The following is a 23098-nucleotide window of genomic DNA, read 5'->3' on the forward strand; positions in this document are numbered from 1 at the left end:
TGACAGTACATGATACCGAAGGAGGCTCGAAAACGAAAGGGTCTTCGAGTTCCTTGCCGACCTGAACCGAGAGCTTGAGGACGTGAGGGGATGGATCCTTGGCCGGCGACCTTTTCCTTCAACCCGAGAGGTCTTTGCATAGGTTAGGAGGGAGGAGAACAGGAGGTGTGTGATGCTAAGGCCCTAAAGTGATCGTGTTGGGCTAGATCTACCCGTACCCGTATCCACCAAAAAAATAGATGGGCACACTAATGGGCCTAATTTTTTGCCCCTTGTATCAAAAGGCCCAGGAGGACCTAGTCAACGACCACAAAAAGGGAAATTATGGTGCGAACATTGCCGAAAAATAGGTTATTTAAAAGATACATGCTGGGAGATTCATGGAAAACCATCAGATTGGAAGTTGAGACAATACCAAAAAAAATCGTGGGTACCAAGCTAGCACTGACGGGTCAACAGAAAGATTACAAGGAGAAAAAACCAATACCTCTTCAAGTAGTGCATTCAGTCCTGAACAGTTGGATCAACTGTATAAAATGATTTCGTCAATTCAAACATCGGGTCAGTCTTCCTCTGGTTCCTTGGCTCACCGTGGTAATTATCTGTCAGCTTTAAATATTACATCCTGTTACAAGTCTCCATGTATAATTGACTCGGGTGCATCTGATCATATGACTGGGTCTTATCAATGTTTTTCATCCTACTCACCATATGTTGGGAATTTGAGAGTAAAAATTGCAAATGGCTCTCTCTCACCAGTTGCTGGAAAAGGATGTATTCGCATATTTGACTCTATAACTTTACAATCTGTCCTACATGTTCCCAAGTTATCTTGCAACCTGTTATCCATCAGTCAGTTAACAAAATACTCAAATTGTTCTGCTAAATTTGTTTCCTCTCATTGTGTTTTTCAAGACCTGTCATCGGGGAAGACCATTGACACTGCTAAGGCGTATGAGGGACTCTACTACTTTGAGGAGGCAAGCTTGAGTGCACTATGTAATACTGCAATTTGTGACTCTGCATCTATTTCTAGAGATAGTGAACTTTTGTTATGGCATTCAAGGATGGGTCATCCCAATTTCCAATATTTAAAACGTTTGTTTCCTTCTATTTGTTCAAATAAAATGTCTTCTGAGTTTCAATGTGAAGTGTGTGAGCTTGCAAAACACTGTCGTACTTCTTTCCCATCATCCATATACAAACCATCTTGCCCATTTACTATGTTTCACAGTGATTTGTGGGGTCCCTCACGTTCCCTCAATCGCACCAATACAAAATGGTTTGTTACCTTTATTGATGACCATACTTGTCTTTGTTGGGTCTACTTACTGAAAGACAAAACTGAAGTCCGCTCCATTTTCATCAGTTTTCATTCCATGATTCATACACAGTTCCAGACTCATATTCAAATTTTACGTACTGATAATGGTACGGAATATTTTAATACTATTATGGGAACTTATCTTCAAAAAAATGGGATTGTTCATCAGAATTCTTGTGTGGATACCCCTCAACAAAATGGGGTTGCTGAACGAAAAAATAGACATATACTTGAAGTAGCCCAGGCATTAATGTTCACTACCAATATGAAACATTATTTTTGGGGCGATGCCATCTTAACAGCCACACCTCATTAATCGATTGTTGAGTTGCGTACTTTCCTTTGTCACCCCTCTTCAGAAATTCCAGGAACACTTTCCTACCTCTCGACTCCCCTCTAGTCTCCCACTGAAAATCTTTGGTTGTACTGCTTTTGTTCATGTTCATGCACACCACCGAAATAAATTGGATCCTTGTGCCATTAAATGTGTCTTTCTTGGTTATTCTCCTACCTAGAAAGGCTACAAATGCTATGATCCGGTCTCAAAAAGACTGTTTGTTAGTCTTGATGTTACTTTCTTTGAAACCACTCCTTATTTCCTAAAGCCCCCTCTTCAGGAGGAGCAATGGAGTGAAGATCGATTCTTTGATCTCTTTACTACTGAATCAGCGTCATCTGAACCAGTACCACCTATTGAGCCTCCTGTCCCTTCATTCCCTCCTGTTGCTTTATTCCCTGACCCATCTATCGAGTCTTCCATTGCATTACTTCTTGACCTGCCAAACAAAATAGAACACTTAACCTCAGGGGAAGATATAGGAGAGCAAAACAACGCAGACATACTTGTTTACTCAAGAAAGCCGAAAACAAAGAATAGGGAGAATCTCATACCTGAGGCACCACGAGCATTGGAACCGGTGATGGCTCCGAATAACCATGAGCCCACGCCTAATCCTGATCTGGTAATTGAGTCTTCTTCTGATAATCCTGTACTTGATGATATCAATTTACCTATTGCAATCAGAAAACAAACCAGGTCATGTACTCAATACCCTTGGTCTAAATACATGTCTTATAAAAGCTTGTCTACAGGATATCGTGCGTTTGTCTCTAACCTTGACAGGATGAAAATGCCAAAGAACATTCAGGAAGCTCTAGAAATACCTAAATGGAGAGAGGCAGTCATGGAAGAAATGCGAGCCCTAGAAAAAAATGGAATGCGGGAGTTGACAAATCTACCGCAAGGGAAGAAGCCAGTGGGTTGTAAATGGGTCTTCACAATGAAATATAAATCTGATGGAATAGTTGAAAGATATAAAACCAAACTTATTGCAAAAGGTTTTACATAGACTTATGACATTGACTCTACGGAGACATTTGCACCAGTGGCAAACTTCAATACAGTTCGAGTTCTCTTGTCCTTGGTAGCCAACTTAGAGATTGGCCACTACAACAACTGGATATTAAAAGTGCCTTTTTAAATGGAGAGTTAGAAGAAGACGTATACATGACTATACCACCAGGATTTAGTGGGAAAGGTGAAGAAAACAGAGTGTGTAAACTCAAGAAGTCCTTGTATGGCCTCAAATAATCTCCCAGAGCATGGTTCGACAGATTCGCAAAAGTAATAAAGAATCAAGGTTATCAACAAGGGCAATCAGACCATACACTGTTCTTCCAACAGTCTGAAAGAGGTAAGAGAACAATTCTAATAGTGTATGTTGATGATATAATCCTTACTGGTGATGATACTGTAGAGATGGAGAGATTGAAGAAAGTTCTGGCTGCTGAATTTGAAGTTAAAGACTTGGGACAAATGCTGTATTTTTTGGGCATGGAAGTGGCGAGAACGAAAAAGGGAATTAATGTTTCTCAGCGAAAGTATGTTACTGATCTCCTAATTGAAATTGGCATGCTGGGATGCAAACCCAACGAAACCCTGATGGAAGAGGTAAAGAGGGTTGAAGACTGTGGAATAACAGTGGAAAAGGAGAGGTATCAGGGACTGGTTGGCAAGCCAATCTACCTATCACATACTAGACAAGATATTGCATTTGCAGTTAGTGTAGTAAGTCAACACATGCATTCACCAAAAGAAGCCCACTTAGATGTTGTGTACAAAATCCTTAGATATCTCAAGGGATCCTCGGAAAGAGGACTCTTCTTTAAGAAATGTGAAAGCAAGGAAGTAGAGATCTTTAGAGATGCAGATTGGGCAGGATTAGTGGAAGATAGAAGGTCTACCACAGGTTATTGTATATTTGTCTGGGGAAATCTGGTAACTTGGAGAAGTAAAAAACAGAATGTGGTGGCTTGTAGTAGTGTTGAAGCTGAATTCAGGGCAATCGCACAAGGGATATGGGAAGGACTATGGTTACGGAAACTCTTGGAAGAATTACAGGTCCCTGTGAACTTTCCTATCAAACTCTATAGTGACAATAAGGCAACTATCAGCATCTATCTCAATCTAGTTCAACACGACAGGACTAAACATGTGGAAGTGGACAGACACTTCATCAAAGAGAAAATTGAAGAAGGGATTATTTGTATGACTTATGTACCTACCAAGGAACAAACTGCAGATATTTTCACTAAAGGGTTGGGATGACAGAACTTTGATGATCTCATTAGCAAGTTGGAGATGATTAATATTTATGATCCAACTTGAGGGGGAGTCTTAAAATCCCAATCCCAAGTATCATTGTAAATAATACACAAATTAGGAAAGTGGGTAAATATGGGGGATTTGATATTATTCAGTAAGGGAATTGTTTCCTTGTTTAGAATAGGTAATCGTATTATATATTGGGATGTACATATGAACAAATTAATAAAAAAAGATTCAAAGCTTCTGCTTACAGCACTGCTCATGGATACTAAATTATTTAGATGCAAATTTTTCAATTTATCCATGTGATCCATCATTAGCATGTATGATCAAGAATTAATCAAATCATATTCATATATCAATATCATACCAAAATTTATGCTTCTAAATCATGCTTAACTTTATGCTCAAATTTTCAAAATATAGTGAGCCATAAATCATCAATATTTTCATTGTCTTTAAAGATTTCAAGATACCAATTTCAAGACATACACATGTAGCATATTGCATATCATTATCATGTGCATTGTACTACACTTTTGCTTAGATTGTTCTTATGTTGCTCAAGTATCTCTTATTCTAAAATATATTTCATATTAAACTTGTTTAAAGAATTTTACCTTCAGTCAGTCGGCTGACCTATCCTTTCTTTCACAAATTTTCTGCCAAGCTCTCTTCTTTATCAAAAATACTTATGCAATAAGCTCCATTTGCTTTATATTTTCTTTTCTTTTGATTTCATACAAACATCCATATATTTTAGTACTTTCTAATTTAAGCCTTGTATGATTCATTCATTGATTGAGGCCAACAATTTTCATTAGTTTCAATAAGATAAGCATTGATAAGTTTGAATAATTTTATCCTTATTCTCTATTTCAATTTTGTTCAATATCCTTGTATGATTTTCCATAGATTTGATATCAATTGAAATTGAAGGATTTAGTCATACTATTTCATCTTGGTACCCATACTTTCTTGGGTCTAGATGGTTTAACAATGGATGTTTCTTTTACTTTCCATACTTGTTTAGTTTTCACACCCTTTCTTTTTAATGGACATTCAAACTTTATATGTCCTTTCTTCTTACATAGGTAGCATGTGGTGTGAGTGTAAGCATTTGAAGAAGTGCTAGCATAATTTTTAGATGCTTTTGTAAAGTATCCCATGTAGAGATTCGTTTTCTTGGTATTCTCAATTCCATTGAATCCTATGCCTTCTTTATTGAAGGACATTCTTTGTAAGCCAATCATTTTGTCAAAGTTTTCTTTTCCTTTTGTGAAATTGTAAATGATTTTGGCTTGATCCTCAATTTCTTTCTTAAGATCATAGATTTCTGAATTTTGTATGTTTTTACCCTTTTCATGATTTTGAGACATTTTTGTGATTTTATTCTCTAATTCAGAGATATATTGATCTTTCTCATTTTCCATAGAGGATTGGGATCTCAAGTCTTCTACTTCCTTTATCAACTTTTCATTCTTGCTTTCTAGTCTCTTGATTTTCAAATCTTTTTCTTTTTCAACAAAATTTTTAGATTCTAACTCTTTTATCACAGCTTCATTCTTATTTTCTATTTTCTTGATTTTTGAATCTTTCTCACTTACAACAAGTTTAAGGAACTCTAACTCTTTCATAACTCCTTCATTCTTGTTTTTCAATGAAGTATATTGTTTAGTTACTTTGACTAGCATCTTATGCACTTTGAATAAATCATTTTGTAACTCTTCATAAGATGGCATGCTTTCATCATTGGATTCATTAGATGAATCACTACTATAACCATTAACCTATTTGGATGAAGAGCTTTGTTCTTCATCATCGTCCCATGCCATAAAGCAAGTATAAGCAACTTCTTGGTCACTTGATTCATTATCGGAACTACTTGTACTCATATTGTCCCAAGTAGTGGCTTTTATTGCCTTTTTCTTTTTCTTTTTAGAATCTTTCTTAAGTAGTGGACATTCCGGTTTTATGTGTCCATCTTTCTTGCAATTATAACATGTGGGGATTTTATTCTTTGACTTCTTTGTATTGGTTTCTTCTTCATCTGATTCTGAGTTTTGGATTCTTCTTTTGAATTTATTTTTCCTTCTTAGTATTCTTGCAAGTTTCTTAGATATGAAGGCTAGTTCATGCTCTTCATCTTCACTACTAGAGTTTTCTTTTGAAGCTTTGAAGGCTATAGATTCTTGAGCTTTAGTTTTTCCACTTCTTTCATTCATTGCCATTTCATATGTGAGGAGAGAACCTATTAATTCATCTATGGAGGTGGTTTTCAAATTTCTTCCTTCAGTTATTGTAGTGGCCTTAGGTTCCCATATAGGCGGCAGCCCTCTACGAATTTTCCGGATCATTTCATAGGTGATGTATGTTTTTCCTAATGCATTTAGGGAGTTTGTTATGTGGGCAAACCTAGTGTACATACTAGTGATGGATTCTTCCGGGTTCATCCTAAAAGCTTCATACTCGTTAGTGAGCATATCGATTCGATTGTCCCTTGAATCAATAGTACCTTCATAGGTTACTTCTAATTTATCCCATATTTCTTTGGCTGATTTACATGCCATGACACTATTAAATTCATTTATGTCTAGAGCACAATACAAAGCATTCATAGCATAATAATTTATTTGTAGCATCTTATGTCATGGTTGGTCCATTCTTTTTCTTCTTTGGGTACTTCTTTACCATCCACAAGTTTAGTGGGGATAAGGTCACCATGTATGACAACCTTCCATGCTTTCCAATCCATGGTTTGTAGATAGATTCTCATGCGTTGTTTCCAAAATGTGTAGTTTAAACCACAAAAGATGGGAGGCCTAGTTGAGGATTGACCCTCTCCAAAGGGAGCTATGCCTAAGTGTGCCATTTAGATCTTTATATAACTACTTATTAGGATTTGTATAACCCTGCTCTGATACCAATTGAAAACCAAGGTGTAGTCCCAAGAGGAGGGGGGTGAATTGGGTTATTAAAATTTTCTTTTAATTCTTTTTAAGATTCTTCACCTCTTGTTGATTTAACAATCACACAGCAAAGTGTTTACTTGTTTAGCAAAAGCTTATTTACTTGTTCAATCCACAAACCAACAACTAAAGTATTCAACACAAAACCAGTAAATAAAAATTTAAACCATCAACCAACCATTCAACAATCAAAGTGTTCAATCCAAAAATACCCAATCAAGATAGCCTTTTGGCAATTTACAGCTTTTCAAGAATTCAAGATATTTTCTTGTTTGCAGCCCTGTAAATATATGTAAGTTTGATTCAAGCCCTGTAGAGAATGAAATTTATTTCTACAATGCTAACCACAACTCAAATTCCCAACAACTCAGAATTTAAATAAACTCTTAGTTAATTTATCTTTGGGTGTTAACCAATCAACGTACTTCCTTTGTGGTTTCTGCAAAGTATTGATCAACCAACTTACTCCCTTTCGGTTTCCACAATCCCAAATTAAAATTAAACTTTGGTTTATTTAATTTTTAATCCACGAAGTTTTTATGATTAAGGAATTTAAAACATCCACGTAGTTTATATGTTTGCTAGAATTTAAAGAGAGTAAGGGAAAGAGAGTGACACCGAATTTTTACGAGGATCGGCTTATCCCCACCCTATGTCCTCGCCTTTGGCAAACCACCAAAGGATTCCACTAAACTAGTTCCTTTCCGGGCGGAACAAAACCTTACAAGAGATACCCCATGCTCAAACACTCTTTCACTAGACTAGAACAATGTCTCTCCAAGCGATACCCCATGTTTGGGCAACGATCTAAACAATCCTTGAATCCTTAAATCTACAAGAACAAGATCAATAATCTATGTACAAAGAATTACCCTCAGATAGGGTAGATTAGTACAATTTCAAATACTATATACTTCAATCAAAATATTAATATGAAATACAATTGAAGCTCAAAAGAGATTTCACCAAGTTTTCCTGTTAGATGAGAATCAACAATTCATAAACATAGAGAATGATTGATCAGTTGCTTCCAGAAAATCTTAGCAATTCAAATGTGCAAAGATGAGAGCATGAGAGCTTTAAGAGTATGAGAGTTTCAGCTTTGAGAATTGATTTTCAATTGCTTGGTATAATTTGATTTGCAAAACTGTGTATTTATAGAGTTTTTAGAGTGAGTTTCCTTGTTTCTCAAGTTGCTTGGAGTGTCCCCCAAGTTTTTATAACGTTTAGATTTGAAAAACAATTTTTTAGAATTTTCCCGTTAAAGTTCAAAATTTAAATTTCTGTAGGGTCAGTTGGTTGGACAGGTGACTGGGTAAGTGTTTATACATGGTCACTTGGCTAGACAGGCGGCTGAGAACTTTCTGTCTGCCAGAAATTAATTCTATTAAATTAATTCACTCTAATGTAGGTCTACTCCGCCTCTAGTTTCATTTGTCAAGACAATTTCATCTTCAAACAACATGTGGAACCTCATCTTGGATATGCCTTGTAAGTTCAACTGCTACTAAAGTAGAAAAAGGAAAGACCTAAAGCAGACTCTTGATGCATTCAAGTTTTAAAAAAAAGGGCAGCCCAGTGCACAAAGCTGCCGTGTATGCGGGGTCCGAGGAAATGGCGGACCACAATGGGTCTTGATGCATACAATTTATGATTTGGAAATTATCTTTTTTCTTCCTTGCTCCAACTAGTCATTGACCTCTACATGTCTACTACCGATTCCCTTCTTTTCTAGAACCCATCATCAAATTTCTCTAGGTACTAGGTAGTAGCATGGTCTTCAATTTCCAATAAATTTTTGAAATTTCTGCTTTCCATCACCCTCAAAGTCAAAATGGCAATCAATTTTCGTCTTAAAAAATTTTCATCAAACTTTCTACTAATCATCCAAAATTTTAGTGAAAATTTGTAGAAATTTTAACTATTGAATAAAATTCTTATACAATTCAAATTTGAGATTTAAATCCAAAGTGGAATTCTCTATGCTTTTATATACCAAAACTTGCAACAAGGACTTCTGGAATTGCATGAAAAATAAACTTAGGTATTGGCCACAACATTTTATTGGACCATTTATGTCTAAATTATCCATATTTGTATATTTAATAAATTAATAAATGATGTTTATATTAACTTAATATCGTTAAGATGATTATTATATTAGACCTATTGCACCTTATATACAACACACCTATCATTGATGTATTCTAGAACTTGCATTATTATGTCTTCCAACTATTTCTAAATTTTCATAAAAGAATTCCATGATTTACTACTAATTTGCATAATATCTTTAAAAATGAAATTGACATCAAAACCAAAATTTCCACTTTTGAACCTTCACATTTTAGTTGAAGTCAAAATCCAAGACCTTGGGTATTAGGCACTTATCAGCTTTTTTCTTGATGTAATCCCTCCTTTTTAAAGCCATTTGCTTCACTAGTAGATGATATATAAATAAACTAGGAAATTATGCATGGGCATGGATCCATTCCTCATGGCTAAACAATTTGTTGATCAACTTGTACATTTATTAGAGAAAAATGCTACCATTCTATTTGAAAATACAAGTATTTATGAAAATGTTGTAAGAAAGGAATGTGTACTTTATTGCAACATTGTTAAAAGTTCTAAGCCTGAAACATTTGTAATGCACAAGTAAAAGCCAATAGCTGGAAAGGAAGTAGAAGGTGAGATTAAATTAAAAGTCATAATGAATTGTATAACAGTAGGGTACAAAAAATGGGGATAAAGGTGTCTAACAAGTTTTTACAGCATGGAAAATGAAGATTAGGAACTTGGTATCACATTAACTATATTACAAAGTTTTAGCTGAGGATCAGCTTATGGAAAGTTGGGTGACTCACTTTTTATTAATGAAAACTAGAAAATAAAATTTATTTTAGGGTAAATAATAATTTGTTTGGCTATAAAATTTTGATTTTTTTAATAAAAATTTTAGGTAGCTTACATCAGTGAAACATTGTATAAATTGAATTTTTTGAGGCCTTAGGACATAAAAGTTTCTAACTTTGGTGTATTCCCAAGAGGGGGGGGGGTGAATTAGAAATTAAAATTTATTCCAAGGTTTATTTAGTTCAACAGCAGTACATTCACAACCTAGGGTCTATCTATGCAGTTCCAAATGCGCAGATAAATATAACGTACGAAAATTAAAATCTTGTGCAGCATTCACCAACTATAACATACATGTGTAGGAATGTAATTTGCATAAAGATAAACAGTGCACACAAGATATGTTATCGGGGTTTGGCCAACTGTGCCTACGTCCCCGTCTCTAGCTCGCAAGCCCGAGGATTCTACTAATGACTCACTTAACGGGTGGAGCGGCACCTAATACAACCAGGTCAATTAGCACAGGGCTGATCTTAACCTTTACAAACTCTCCTTGCGGGGCGGAGAAGGCCCTAGGTCAAATTCACAGGGCTGACCCCAACCTGATCCTTCTGGGCTAGATCAAACCCCCTTAGGCCACGCCTGGAAATACAATAGTATTTTTCACAAAGTAATCTGTACAATGATTATGCTTCTCAAGTAAAGCAGATATGTACCCAATATAAGCGCAATCACATACACATAAAAAAATGTAGGTAAATGTAAGCTCAGTGATGTGTATTTTTGTGCAAGCTACACTCAATAAGGTATGATCGTTAATATGCTCAAGAGTTTTCTAATCAAGCTATTTCTTTGAAACAGTATATATCAAATCTCAATAATTATTAGGGTTTCAAAGATGCTGCAAATATTCAAAAACAACTCAAAATATTTTCTTCAATGTAATATGCTCAAGAGTAGTTTGAAAAATATTATAGTTTGTAAAAATATTTGCACAACCAAAAGCAAAGCTATTGGACACTTGCAATAACAATGCAAATATCCTAAGCTTACTAGTTTATCCCAACACAAGATTTATAGTATGAGAATTTGTGGGATAAATCTAAGCTAAACTCCCCAAAAACAATATCTCAATCATACAAACACACTGGGAGTATTAGCAATACTAGCACAACCAATATACTCTCACAATACTAAAATATATCAAGGGAATAGAAATTTGAGAGTATTTGGACAAAAAGAGTATTTTCAAAAGAGAGGATTTTTGGCTAATTATTTTGGCTAATCTTACACTAATCCTTTCAAATGAACCCATATTTATAGGCAGGGGCAAAAATATAACCGTTTGGGACCCATTGGGTATTATTAGAAAAGTTTCAAATGGTTTAAACACAATTAACCCAACTTAACCCATTTTTACCTCAGTTAAATTAATTTTAACCCGGCAAGGTTCGGGTGGCTAAACTTTGGTTTGGTCGCCCGAACAGATACAGGGATAAAAGTAATTTAAATGAGTTCAGTCGCCCATGTCATGCTGCGGCAGCCCGAATCAAAGTCAGTAGCATTGCTTTGTGACTTCGGGTGCCCGGTCATATGTTCGGTGGCTCGAATTTGTGTGTTCGGTCGCCCGGGGCCCATTTTGAACTAAATAGTTCGGTCGCCCGAGTTGGTGGAATGTCCCTTCAAAGGATTCGGGTGCCCGTGGCCGGTACGCACAAAATAGTTCGGTTGCCTGAGAGCTCAAGTCAACTGTTGACTTCTCAACAGTTTGGGCACGCGAGGAGTTTTAAACTCCAAGGGTTCGGTCGCCCGAGCTCTCTCAAAATCCCTAATAATATTCATTTTAAGCACAGATTTAACACTCCAATATATTATATGATATGTGTGTGAGTGCTGGGACCTAGAGTCACATTAAGGTCTTTTCAAGGGCCGTTTTTAGATAGTCCCAAAAATCCGGCGTCGGACGACCGAAGGGTGCCCTAAAGTCATTCAGCCCTTATGGTTATTCTACGGTCATTTTGAGCTTACAAAACCTACATGCATGACATGCAGAGATTATTACAGACTGTTTCTCCTAATTACTATTACAGATCCAAATTATACAAAATATAAATTACAATAAGTTTTCAGGGTCTTTAGTCTTCAAGTTTTCATGTGCCATCAATTGGTTTGCTAATATAAACCTGCACACAAACTAGATAGACATTAAATACCAGAGTATTTGTCAAAATCAAAACAGGGAATGACCCATAGGGTCAACAAAAGTATTTCGTGAGGCACGAATGTATGTGGCTATCGACATCATGGTTTAGTTAGACATAATTGTTCAAGAAGATCATAAAAACAGGGAAAAAATGCAGACAATAGGACTGCGGCTAGATCATTTGTCCAATTAGCTTTTCAAATATAATGACATCAAGGTTTAGTTAGAATTAATTGTTCAATCATAAAAAAAAGAAAGAGAAAAATAAAAGGACAGAATGCAGATGGTAGGACTACAGCCAGCTCATGCATCGACTTTGCATATCAAATTTGTAACCATGCACATGCACATTCTTTTTAATGATAGTATTTGTAGAGTTGTGTACTGAATTTCTCATTGTCATTTTTTCCCTTTATTATGATTGTATCTGTAGAGGTTTGTAGTGACTTTGTCACTGCCATGTTTGCATGTATACACATGTATATTAAGGAGATTTATGATTTATAGCCAGGACTAAAGCACACTCACCCAGTCTCCATGATGTTTGCTTCAGTACAAACCTTTTCCAGCTAGAATGACAGCATTATAAAACAAAGTACATTATATACTCCATTAATCTATTAGACACATAAGGCATATGATTTTATGAATAATACAAATATACAATGATTAGAAAATAAAATAAGGTTAAAGTTAAAAAATGTAGAACATAAATATCACATTGCTAATTTTATCAAAATAAAATATTTTCCTAACAAGTTAGTATTTTCAAATTGTTAATTAACGCATTTCTTGTGAGTATTTAAAAAAAAATAGTAAATTTTGTATCATTATACTACTTTACAACCAGTTACTGATTGAGAAAAACCCACATGATGTTAAAAACCTACCATGAATCCAAGCCAATTCAGGGGCTGAGCCCTGAGATGGCCTTGATTTGGTGTCATTCTTACCAACTCACCAAATGTGCTACCAACAAAACTTTCATTTTCTAAGAAGCCCAACTTGTAAGAGTATTGGTTTTATTTCTTTAGTTTTGACGCTTAGTTAATTTTTCTTGCTCTCTCAGGAAGCTGAAGAAAGAGAACGTGTAATAAGTGATCCCAAGTCTATAATTTCTGCAGCATTTGTTTCATTCAAAACCCGCTGGGGAGCAGCTATCTGTGCTCAAACTCAGCAATCCAGGAACCCTACAATATGGTTGACAGAATGGGCTCCTGAACCACGTGATGTTTACTGGGATAATCTTGCAATACCATATGTTGAACTCACCGTCCGAAGATTGCTCATGGCCGTTGCTCTTTTTTTTCTGACATTCTTCTTTATGATCCCTATAGCATTTGTTCAATCTCTTGCCAACATTGAGGGAATTGAGAAGGTTTTTCCTTTCTTGAAGGAACTGATAGAAATGTAAGTTAACTTCATGCTTTACAGCAGTTAATGCTTTCCTTAAGCCCACTCAATCATTCTCTTTCTCATATAACACGCAGCCATGCTTTTAAAATACTAAGTTTCTAAGTGATTCCTGAATCTGTTCTTTATATGAATATGATATCATTGTCGATATTCTTTCTATCTTATCCTACCAAGGATTTTGAGGAATCTAAAAAGGAAAATTTGATGGCAATTTAATAGATCTTATGACAATCAATTATAACGTTGTTCAGAAAAAAAACTTAATACCTGATGCATATGCATCTGCATACAAAGGAAGAGGATTGCTACTTAACAGGTCAGCTTTTTTCTCATAATTTCAAGGAAACAGCATTTGTATGGGTATACCACTCCAATGACTAATTAATAGCCTGAATCTGTTATCAGTAAATTAGATATGACACTGCTTCTGCAGAAAAACAGTGAGATGGAAAATGCATAAAGCTATTTTTAGTCACTCAACAAAGCCTTATTGATATAACCTGATTTTTTGGGTCATTGTTTCTTTTACATAATTGATCATCAGTGATCATGCCTTATATTTTTGGATTTCATTCTTTATCACCTTTGTCTTTCACTTGTGGGGCTGAGTGAAACTGCTTTTAGTATGCACTCTTTGGTCTTTGCTGCACATTATTAGACAGTTGAGATGGTTTTATATGATATTGTCCATCCATTTTTATAGTCATACTATTCATAATGTTAGAGTGTGCATGTGTTTTGTTTGTTGGTTTGTTTTTTTGTGTGTAAAGGACAGATGAAATAGTAGTGTATCATAGCAATGAAGAAATAATCAGAGCTTTGCATCAAGTTAAAGAATGCCGTCACCTCAACAACTAGACATTCTTGGTACTCTCTCCATAAGAATGATGACAAATTTTTTATTTAATATGCTTTTATGCATATTAACTAGGGGTATAAAGGGTGTGGATTTGGAGTGGGAAGGGCATAACTTGAATGTATCCTGCCAAGAATAATCCGGCTTCCACCCAAAGTCCCCATCTCCACCTCATTTGGGGATCCCTAGATGAGCCCTTTGGACCCAAACCACCCCCCCCCCCCCCCCCCCCCGCGGGTGGGCAGCATCAAACCAGAGGAAGAGGCTCACCCCCTTAGCATGCCCAAGTTAGAAGAGAATTAGCTCTTGTGCGGAATTTTACCCAAGACCTCCTATTACCAAGAGACTTGCTGTCCCTTGAGCCAAACCTTGAGGGCAATTAAAGCAACAATAGGGTAAATCTTCATGGATCATGGCAGCAAGGCCACTCTGCCACTTATACCACATTGCGAATTTGAGTCATCTACAAAGGACTCTACCTATTGCATGAAAATTTTATTTTAAAGTAGCTTACACGACTCATTTGATGCAAGATCTTGACCTCCGACACATGCCTTTGTAGACCCCTACTGAGGGTTGGCAAACAAGCAATGGGCACATCTTTTGCTTCTAGCTTGGATTTTTACTTAGAGGTGTTCAATCATAATCCAACACATAGTAGCTTTGCTCCACTGACTTTTCAATCAAGTGCAATGACTATTCGTGCGAATCAACCGTTCTTCTAGGTAGATTTACTGTTGCAATGCTGTTATGGTAAAACTAACCATTTCATGATAGTCAAACTTGGCCTACGTACTCTATTGGTCGATGAACAATTCAACCCTTGTTGAATTCTGCTTCACAATGATAGGAAGAGCCAACATTGAAGCATCAGAAAGCAACATCACTAGAAAGCTTGGTTGGCACAAGCTAGTAACTTTTCTGCCACCTCTAGCTTCAAATTCCAAAGGTTTAAAGGATCTAGGCCACACTTTCATGCTTGGTATTTGTACTGAAAATCAAAATTAAATGAGCCTTTACCCCTTTGTTCCAATGAGATTTCTGTTCTTGTTGGGCTTCATATTGAGAAACCTGCGAATCTTTGAATAGATGGGCTGCCATAGCCAAACTCCCCACTTGGCAATGGAAGTTATCTTATTTTAATATAACTTAATCGTTGATAAAACATAACCTTTCTTGTAGAATAATATATAATAGAGCAAAAATAATACATTTAGAATCTATGAACAATCGAATGAAAATACTATATTTATGCATACACAAATTTACTTGAACTGGACCAAGACAAATTATAAAATTAATGATGAATATGGATCCACATTGAGGATGTTGTACCAAGCCTAAAATTCTTAGGTTCAAGTCATGGAAACGGAAACATCCTCTTTAAATCTAGAGCTAAGGTTGCATACATCATGCCCTTCCTAGACCCCTGACATGGTGTGGGAGCCTAGCTCACTGGGTGTTGCACTTTTCATATGATTGATATTGGTAAATAGGAAAGAAGAAATCCAAATGCAAAAATGGGGACAACTAAAGTGATAAAAATCCCAGCGACTGTTAAAATGTGTGAGGTCTGTGTTATATTGCATAAAGCCACTGCAAACAACATATTTTAAGCAGTTCAAGTTTGTTCTAGCTGTCACACGTTTGACTAATAAATGACGGATTACTTTATACCGCCAACGAAAATTTTCTGTGAGAAGTTGGAAACATTGCCAGTAACATGTGTGGCTTCCCTTTGGGCTTGCAGGTTGTTTAGGGTTTGCTGTTTTCAAGATGTCATCAGAGACTGGAGTGCTTTATTAAGATAGCGTAGTAGTGTTTTTATGTTTCTTTTCTTCTTTTGATTGATAACTACTTATTATTATTATTATTTAATCTTTTATTTCTGCTTTTCAATAAAGTTCTTTTTCTATCCACAAAAATGTGCTTGTGCGCACTCCCACCCACCCACCCACCCTAATCATCTTCTCTCCTGCTAGACAAGACTTGCTCTAAGTTCATGTAGTTTAAATGTTGATATGAAAATGCTTCAAAATTGATTCTAATTCACTTAAGCAGTAGAGTGAATTTTACATATGATTGACTGCACATTTGAGGCGATAATATTTAGTTCCTCTACTAGTATAAACTAACTTCTTTGTAGGACAAATAAGTTGATTTCTTTACAACTCCCTTTCTAGGATATGGTCGCCCTTTTTTACCAAAAATAAGTTATTTCTTCTAGAACATATATGTAGTATTTGTATGCATGCATGTACCTGTATGCATTAATACATGTATGTCATTGTTTATTCAAAATAGAGAAAATATGTGTAGCTTATAAGTGATTACATAGCGAGAAATTTGAGTTTATCTTTGGTGTTGTCCATTGGATTATTTCCTTTTCCAAAATCAATTTTTGATGAAGTCTTTCTTTTCTTTTGAATTTTGTGGCGGTGAGAAGAATTAGTAATGAAATTTCAGAATGGTGGAAATTACTGTTGCAGAGATGTTGTCAAGTCTTTCATTCAAGGTTTTCTTCCAGGAATCGCTTTAAAGATATTTCTTATTGTTCTTCCAACAATTCTCATGGCTATGTCCAAAATTGAAGGCTTTGCATCACTGTCATCTTTAGAGAGGAGATCAGCGGGGAAGTATCATTTGTTCATACTTGTCAATGTGTTTCTTGGAAGCATTATTACAGGAACAGCATTTCAGCAACTCCACAACTTTGTAAACCAGTCCCCAACAGAGTAGGTTCTCACTTCATTTCTATGGAAAGAAAACTTATCCTAATCATGTCACTCTTTCCAATTAAATTATTGGAAAAAGATACTCTAATACAAATTTCTTGTTGGGTAACAGATGAAATAGGGCAATTCATAGCTTATGCTTAACTCAAAATTGTTGGCTATCATATTCACTGAAAGATACCCTTACATATCCTTCTCTGTTTTTAACTTACTGATACTGTATGTTGTGTTCTACAGTCGCTTGCTTTTCTTTTTTCTGGGAAAACTGTAGTCACATCTTTTATTTGAAGGCTATGCATAGTTTTACAAATGTATATTTCTGATTTTTCACTTTAATTTTTAGTTAATATTTTCTGGATACGTGAATTCGACATCACCTGAAAATTTTAGATTATCTGGTAAAAATCTGTACTTGTTTTCTTAATAAAATTTCTCGCTTTTACGCTTTTCTTTCCCTTTAACTACCAAGTTTGCTTCCTCCATAATTGCTGTGTATGTTCACAAAAACAAAAGTAGTGCTATATAATTGGAAAAAAAAAAAAAATTTACATCTGGTTCAGACCTGGAGATAAGGCTGTGAACAGCCTTCACAAAGTGCAGATGTGTAGCATTGTGCACTGATTTTCTCTCTCTCTCTACATATATATATATATATATATATATATCGACAAATCTAATCCACAGGTTATAACCGTGCATACATTTGTCGTGTCTGTAATCTCATTTTTTGTTTTTGAAGACAATAAATTACTGTTACTACGCATGTCCTTTAAAGTTTTTTCAAATTTCTGTTAATGATGTCAATATGTGACATTATACTTATCTTGCAGGATTCCCAAAACTGTTGGTGTGTCCATCCCAATGAAAGCCACTTTCTTTATTACTTATATAATGGTTGATGGTTGGGCTGGCATTGCTGCAGAGATCTTCCGACTGGTTCCACTAGTTATGTTCCACCTGAAGAACACATTTCTGGTCAAGACAGAGCAAGATAGGGTGCAGGCAATGGATCCTGGTTGCGTGGGCTTCGCTACATCTGAACCTCGAATACAGCTTTATTTCTTGTTGGGACTTGTTTATGCGGTTGTCACACCAATACTCCTTCCTTTCATCATTGTTTTCTTTGCTTTTGCATTTATGGTGTTCCGTCACCAGGTATGTAGCTTTAGAATTGGCTATCAATACCATTCCTTGAATCATTTTTAACAAATCCATTCTTTCCTTTTTCCCTTGCCCCTGCCAAGAAGATAAAATTGTTGTATTTTTCTTGAGCAATACACATTTGAACTATTTTTCTTTAGGCAACTTTCTTTCTTACAGCATATGTACATATGTGGATACTATAGTGACATAGTCAATATTTTTATTGCTAATTCTAGTCAATCAAATATTCTGATGAAAAGTCCAAATATTTTTCTTCCTAATGGTGCTAATCACTGCTTGCAAGATTATCAATGTTTATGATCAAAAATACGAGAGTGGGGCAGCATTCTGGCCAGATGTGCATCGCCGTGTCATAATCAGTTTAGTAATATCACAAATTTTACTGATGGGATTGCTTGAAACAAGAGATGCTAAGAAGTCAACACCATTGCTCCTTGTACTTCCTGTTTTGACTATCTGGTTCCATAGATTCTGCAAGGGACGTTTTGAATCAGCATTTGTGAAATTTCCTTTGCAGGTTAGTGAGAAATACATTTATTTAAGGTGTTTTAAGAGACGATTTCCAAAGACTAATGACCCACGTCTTTTATGTTTGATTCACAGGATGCAATGGTAAAGGATACATTGGAACGAGCAACAGAGCCAAACCTAAACTTGAAATGGTATCTCCAGGATGCTTACATACATCCAGTATTCAAGTCCAGTGAGATGGAGAGACCGGCAGCCATTGATGAGGAAGAAAACAATCCACTGGTACCAACCAAGAGGAACGCAAATAGTAGTAAATATAATTCTGATATGAGTTCTGATGCTGGTATTTGAGACATTTAAAAAATAAATTATTTCAGTCATTTATTCTTGTATTCTTCCATTTTTTTTCCTTAAAAAAATTGTACATGCACCTAGGATTTTAACATCAATTCAGCATTGTAATGAAGAAAACTGTCAGAATTACTTCGCCTCTAGATGTCTAAAAAGTAAGAAATGTGCAGATAAATGAATAAAAGACTTCGAGAGTATACCTTAGTCTGCTGACCTTTAACCCAGTGAACATTTTTGGTTCATTTTATGGAATTTATTTGGATTTTGGAGCAAAGGGTTCAATTTTCAAGTGCTTTGCAATGCTCTGGGAGTACAATTAGATCACTGATTCATCTTTAAGGACTCTGGTTATTTGCGGGAACAAACTCTGACTTCATGGCACGCCACATGATCAGTGACATCCAGCAGCAGTTCAGCCCCTTTTTAGGGGTATAATTCATGACCAAATATATGTATTGCAATTGCAAATAAATGCACATTCTTTTTATTGATTTGCTTTCTAGCAACTAATTTAGTTTGTAGACTTGGGGGCTATGGCTGCTCATCCTTTTAAGCACTAAATCTTTCATTCACCCCCCCCCACCCCCCCCCCCCCCCCTGAAAATGATTTCCGAAAGATTAGTCTGCAGAGTTCTTATCTGGTGCTTTGGTTGGAAGTTGCCATGATGTTTGCATTTTGATAGATTTTGCCACTTCAGTTTGGAAAAGTATGAAAAGAGTTTACCTCCTGGGATGGCTCTGCAAAATATGAGATTAACTAAAAATAAAACAGGAATGCACGTAACAATAGAAGCACCCATGTGAAATATTATCTAAGCACTTTACATGTTTCTGCCTATTCGCATGACCTGGGAAATAAAGGAAACCTCACAACAATATCAGCAATTGCCAAACTTAGTAGAGTATAATCTAAGCACTTTACATTGTTCTGCTTATTCATATGACCTGGAAAATACAGAAAACCTCAAAACAACATTTGCGATCCAAACTTTGAGTAGAGCACAAGTTTTGTTGATGGTCCAGGCTAGGATCATAAAAACCCTTTCCTAAAGAACCCAACAATTATAAGCACTTCATTTTTCTTCCTTTCTACATTATTGACATAAATGAACCCCAAAGCCAAAGCATGACTAACATTTGAAATTAATGGCCAGCTTTAGCAGAGCTTTGACTGAGTTTAAGTATGTTGGTTCTCCTATTGCTTCATCTTATTGCAACAGCTTGAAGATCTAGCCCATTTTGCATTTTGTACTTCACATTTTGGACCAAATTTATTGTAACAAAGCATTAGTCTTCTCTGTCATCAGCTTCCACTGGTGTTGCTAAAAAAATGCAGGCCATTGCAAAAGGGTTTGATTCAAGTTCAACTTTTAGACAAATATGTGACACAAAATTCAAATGCTACTCTCTATAATCACTTTGGCAGCTGCATCCATTGTGCCAACCCCACTGGCTCCCAGCACAGCAAGGGGCAATTCTTCCTCATTCCACAGCCTCAGCATCCACATCGGCATGCATCCCACCATCAAACTCACAAATCCCAACACATAAGGTCGCCAAGTAGCTGAATTACAACCCAGGGATATTTTCCCATCAAGTGCACTGGCTAGGAACTCTATGTGGCTGCCAATAATGCTTGGCCGCCACTTTGATGCCAGTGATGCTGAGTCCACATCCCAAGCAAATGTCCCACAAAACACCACTAGTGCACAACTCCTAGCACCGCAACTATGCCACCAGAGTTCCCTCCATTTGCCTCCAGCTCATGGCCTGATATGAACCAAGAAGTCAAAGTTTCTCTGATTAAAGTTTCGACCAAAGTTAATCCACCAGATATCCAAACTAATGAAGCTCCAAATGAAGCTGCAAGCTCAACATGCATCAAAGCTGAAATAAGAGAGAACTCACCGTTTCTCATCCCAGACTTCATCTTCTTTAACTTCTCCAATTGCTCCCCTTGTAAACCGCTGGTTGTAATCTCTCCCTAACAGAAAACATTAAAAGAGAGACGATTTCTTCTGCCAAGAATATAATGCCCCTGACAGACTGGTATACCCTTGGGCCTTAAGTAGAGAATTCCAGGAGCAACAGGTGAAATCAACGCATGGCCAAGGAGAGCACTAGTGCCACCATGGTTGGAGATGGGAGGGGTGTTGAGCCCAATAATAGAAGAGAAACAAATCTTAAGGAGTTGCACCACAGCATCACTATTGTGGTCAAAGACAGAACAAGAAGCAAGCAACACTAGGAAGTCATTCCAACATTTTGCCTTCTGAGCCCATAAAGCAGTTATGATGGGCATACATGGCCAAGGGCAACAAACTGCAAGTTTGGCTAGAGCTGGACCAACCAATGTCAAGAAGGGATGAGACGCTCTATCAAATTTATAGGTTATCGGGAGGCTTAGGACAGCCAAAGCCCAAAGGTAGAGGAAGTGTAGCTAGTAAGCTTTCCCCCGCAATAAAAACAAGATTCAGCCCCAAGAAACTCTGCTGAAATTATAGCTGCAAACATTTAAGAAGGGACCACTGGAATACTTTATTTTTCAAACAAATTCATAGAATAAGTTTTTCATTTGATGATATAGATCAGTTTATATAGGGCCTTGTCTCACAACTAGGAGCTAACTGAATAGATTCATGTCTTTTTGTTCTCTCGTCATGAAATTCTTGTCATCATCAATAAAGGACACTGAGTGAATCAAAGAGATAATATAACTTATCACTTCCAATTGATGAAACTTCATTCCAGAAGTCATAGCCAACAAAGCCTCAATCTTTGCAGCAGAAGCAGAGTATGACTGGGAAATTTATTTGTGCAGACAATACAAGTAACAAAACATATGGACCTATTTAAGAAGAAAGTGCCTGCAGCAAGACTAGGGACATGAACACCCAGTGGCAGGGTGTACAACATTTACTGAAAAACCAAAAAAAAGACTCGAAACCAGACCGAAATAAGTTTCGGTTCGGTTTTTCGGTTTTCGGTTTTGGTTTCGGTTCTTGAAAATAGAAAATTTTGGTTTTCGGTTAGGTTTCGATTTCCAACCCAAAACCAAAATATCCTATATAAATTAATATATATTAATTCTATCATGCAATATAATATCAAAGCTTTAACTAAGATTAATATATTCATAAGTTCTTTAACTAATAATTTCCAAGTAAATTCCCTTTTAAAGAAAATAATTACATCTTCATTTTCTTAGCCTTTCTTTAAATTTTAATCGTAGTATGAATCACGGGAGTTTAATGTCTATTTTTTGTAAAAGTCAGGGAGGTCAGTGCATTTTGTCAGACATAAAATAAAATACCTGGAAGGACGTAAAGAACAACAAAGAGGATATTAAAAGAAAGAATCCAAGCTTAATTTCAGAAATAAAAGCTGCCAGTACCTAGGTACACGAAATAAATCCCAATCAATGAATCAACCAGATCAAGAAATAGTAAAAATCACAAGCACAATTCACCCTCTTGGAATATCCAGATTTTTATTTTTAATAAACTACATAAAAGAAATTTTGAGTTCAAGAGTAGAGTCACACAGAGATGATTAGCCCCCTGCAAGTCATGTGCATCAGAACAAGCCCCCACTCTTATGCCAGTGTGAAAAACATTAGTTGTCATGCTGAAGAACAGAAAATTACTTAAAGCAATTTACCAACATGTCATTCATACTCATGCCCTCAAGGCATTTGCACCCAACTTTGAATCCTGAAAGAACCACCACCGCTTTGGCAGCAGCATGATTGGCTGTTGAAGTAACAGTTAACGACGGAGTCAACAAGCTTTTATAATCACCCAACAAATGTAAGCTCAAAACCAAAGTCCTTGTGACGCTTTCCCAGAATCCGTTCCTCTTTCCTTTGATTAGTGGGGCAGCATTCAATTTCTTCAGTAGGTATGCATTCCTCTTCGTCAACAAGATTAATTGCAAGTGTTGTAACCGACAGTAGCAAGCATAAGCAGGTATCAAGGCAAGGTAGAGGACCTTCTGGGATCCCTTTCCTAAAAGAAATAAAAAATAGTTTAGATTGTAAATAAAAAAATAAAAAAATAAAAATGGAATACTTATTAGAGTGTACATGCACTTGTAGCGAACCAATCAGGGGTGAGCGAGTTGTTTTTAGAGGCTGTAGGAGGAAT

General features: G+C 36.2%; 1 protein-coding gene across 2 annotated transcripts in view; it reads left to right on the plus strand.

Annotated features, from left to right (window-relative positions):
• LOC131156745 (CSC1-like protein At4g02900) overlaps positions 1-18953 on the plus strand; it is a 29836-nt gene extending 10883 nt beyond the window's left edge. The window contains exons 7-11 of one of the 2 annotated variants that reach the window (XM_058110660.1): positions 13030-13370; positions 16722-16967; positions 17798-18122; positions 18415-18648; positions 18735-18953. In XM_058110660.1, the coding sequence (XP_057966643.1) occupies positions 13030-13370; positions 16722-16967; positions 17798-18122; positions 18415-18648; positions 18735-18953 (1365 nt within the window). Of the gene's footprint in view, positions 1-13029; positions 13371-16721; positions 16968-17797; positions 18190-18414; positions 18649-18734 lie in introns of those variants that run through there. The other variant, XM_058110661.1, reaches the window with a different exon arrangement.
• The last annotated feature ends 4145 nt before the right edge of the window (positions 18954-23098 follow it).

This window comes from Malania oleifera, chromosome 5 (assembly GCF_029873635.1).
Source record: "Malania oleifera isolate guangnan ecotype guangnan chromosome 5, ASM2987363v1, whole genome shotgun sequence".
Classification (NCBI taxonomy): domain Eukaryota; kingdom Viridiplantae; phylum Streptophyta; class Magnoliopsida; order Santalales; family Ximeniaceae; genus Malania; species Malania oleifera.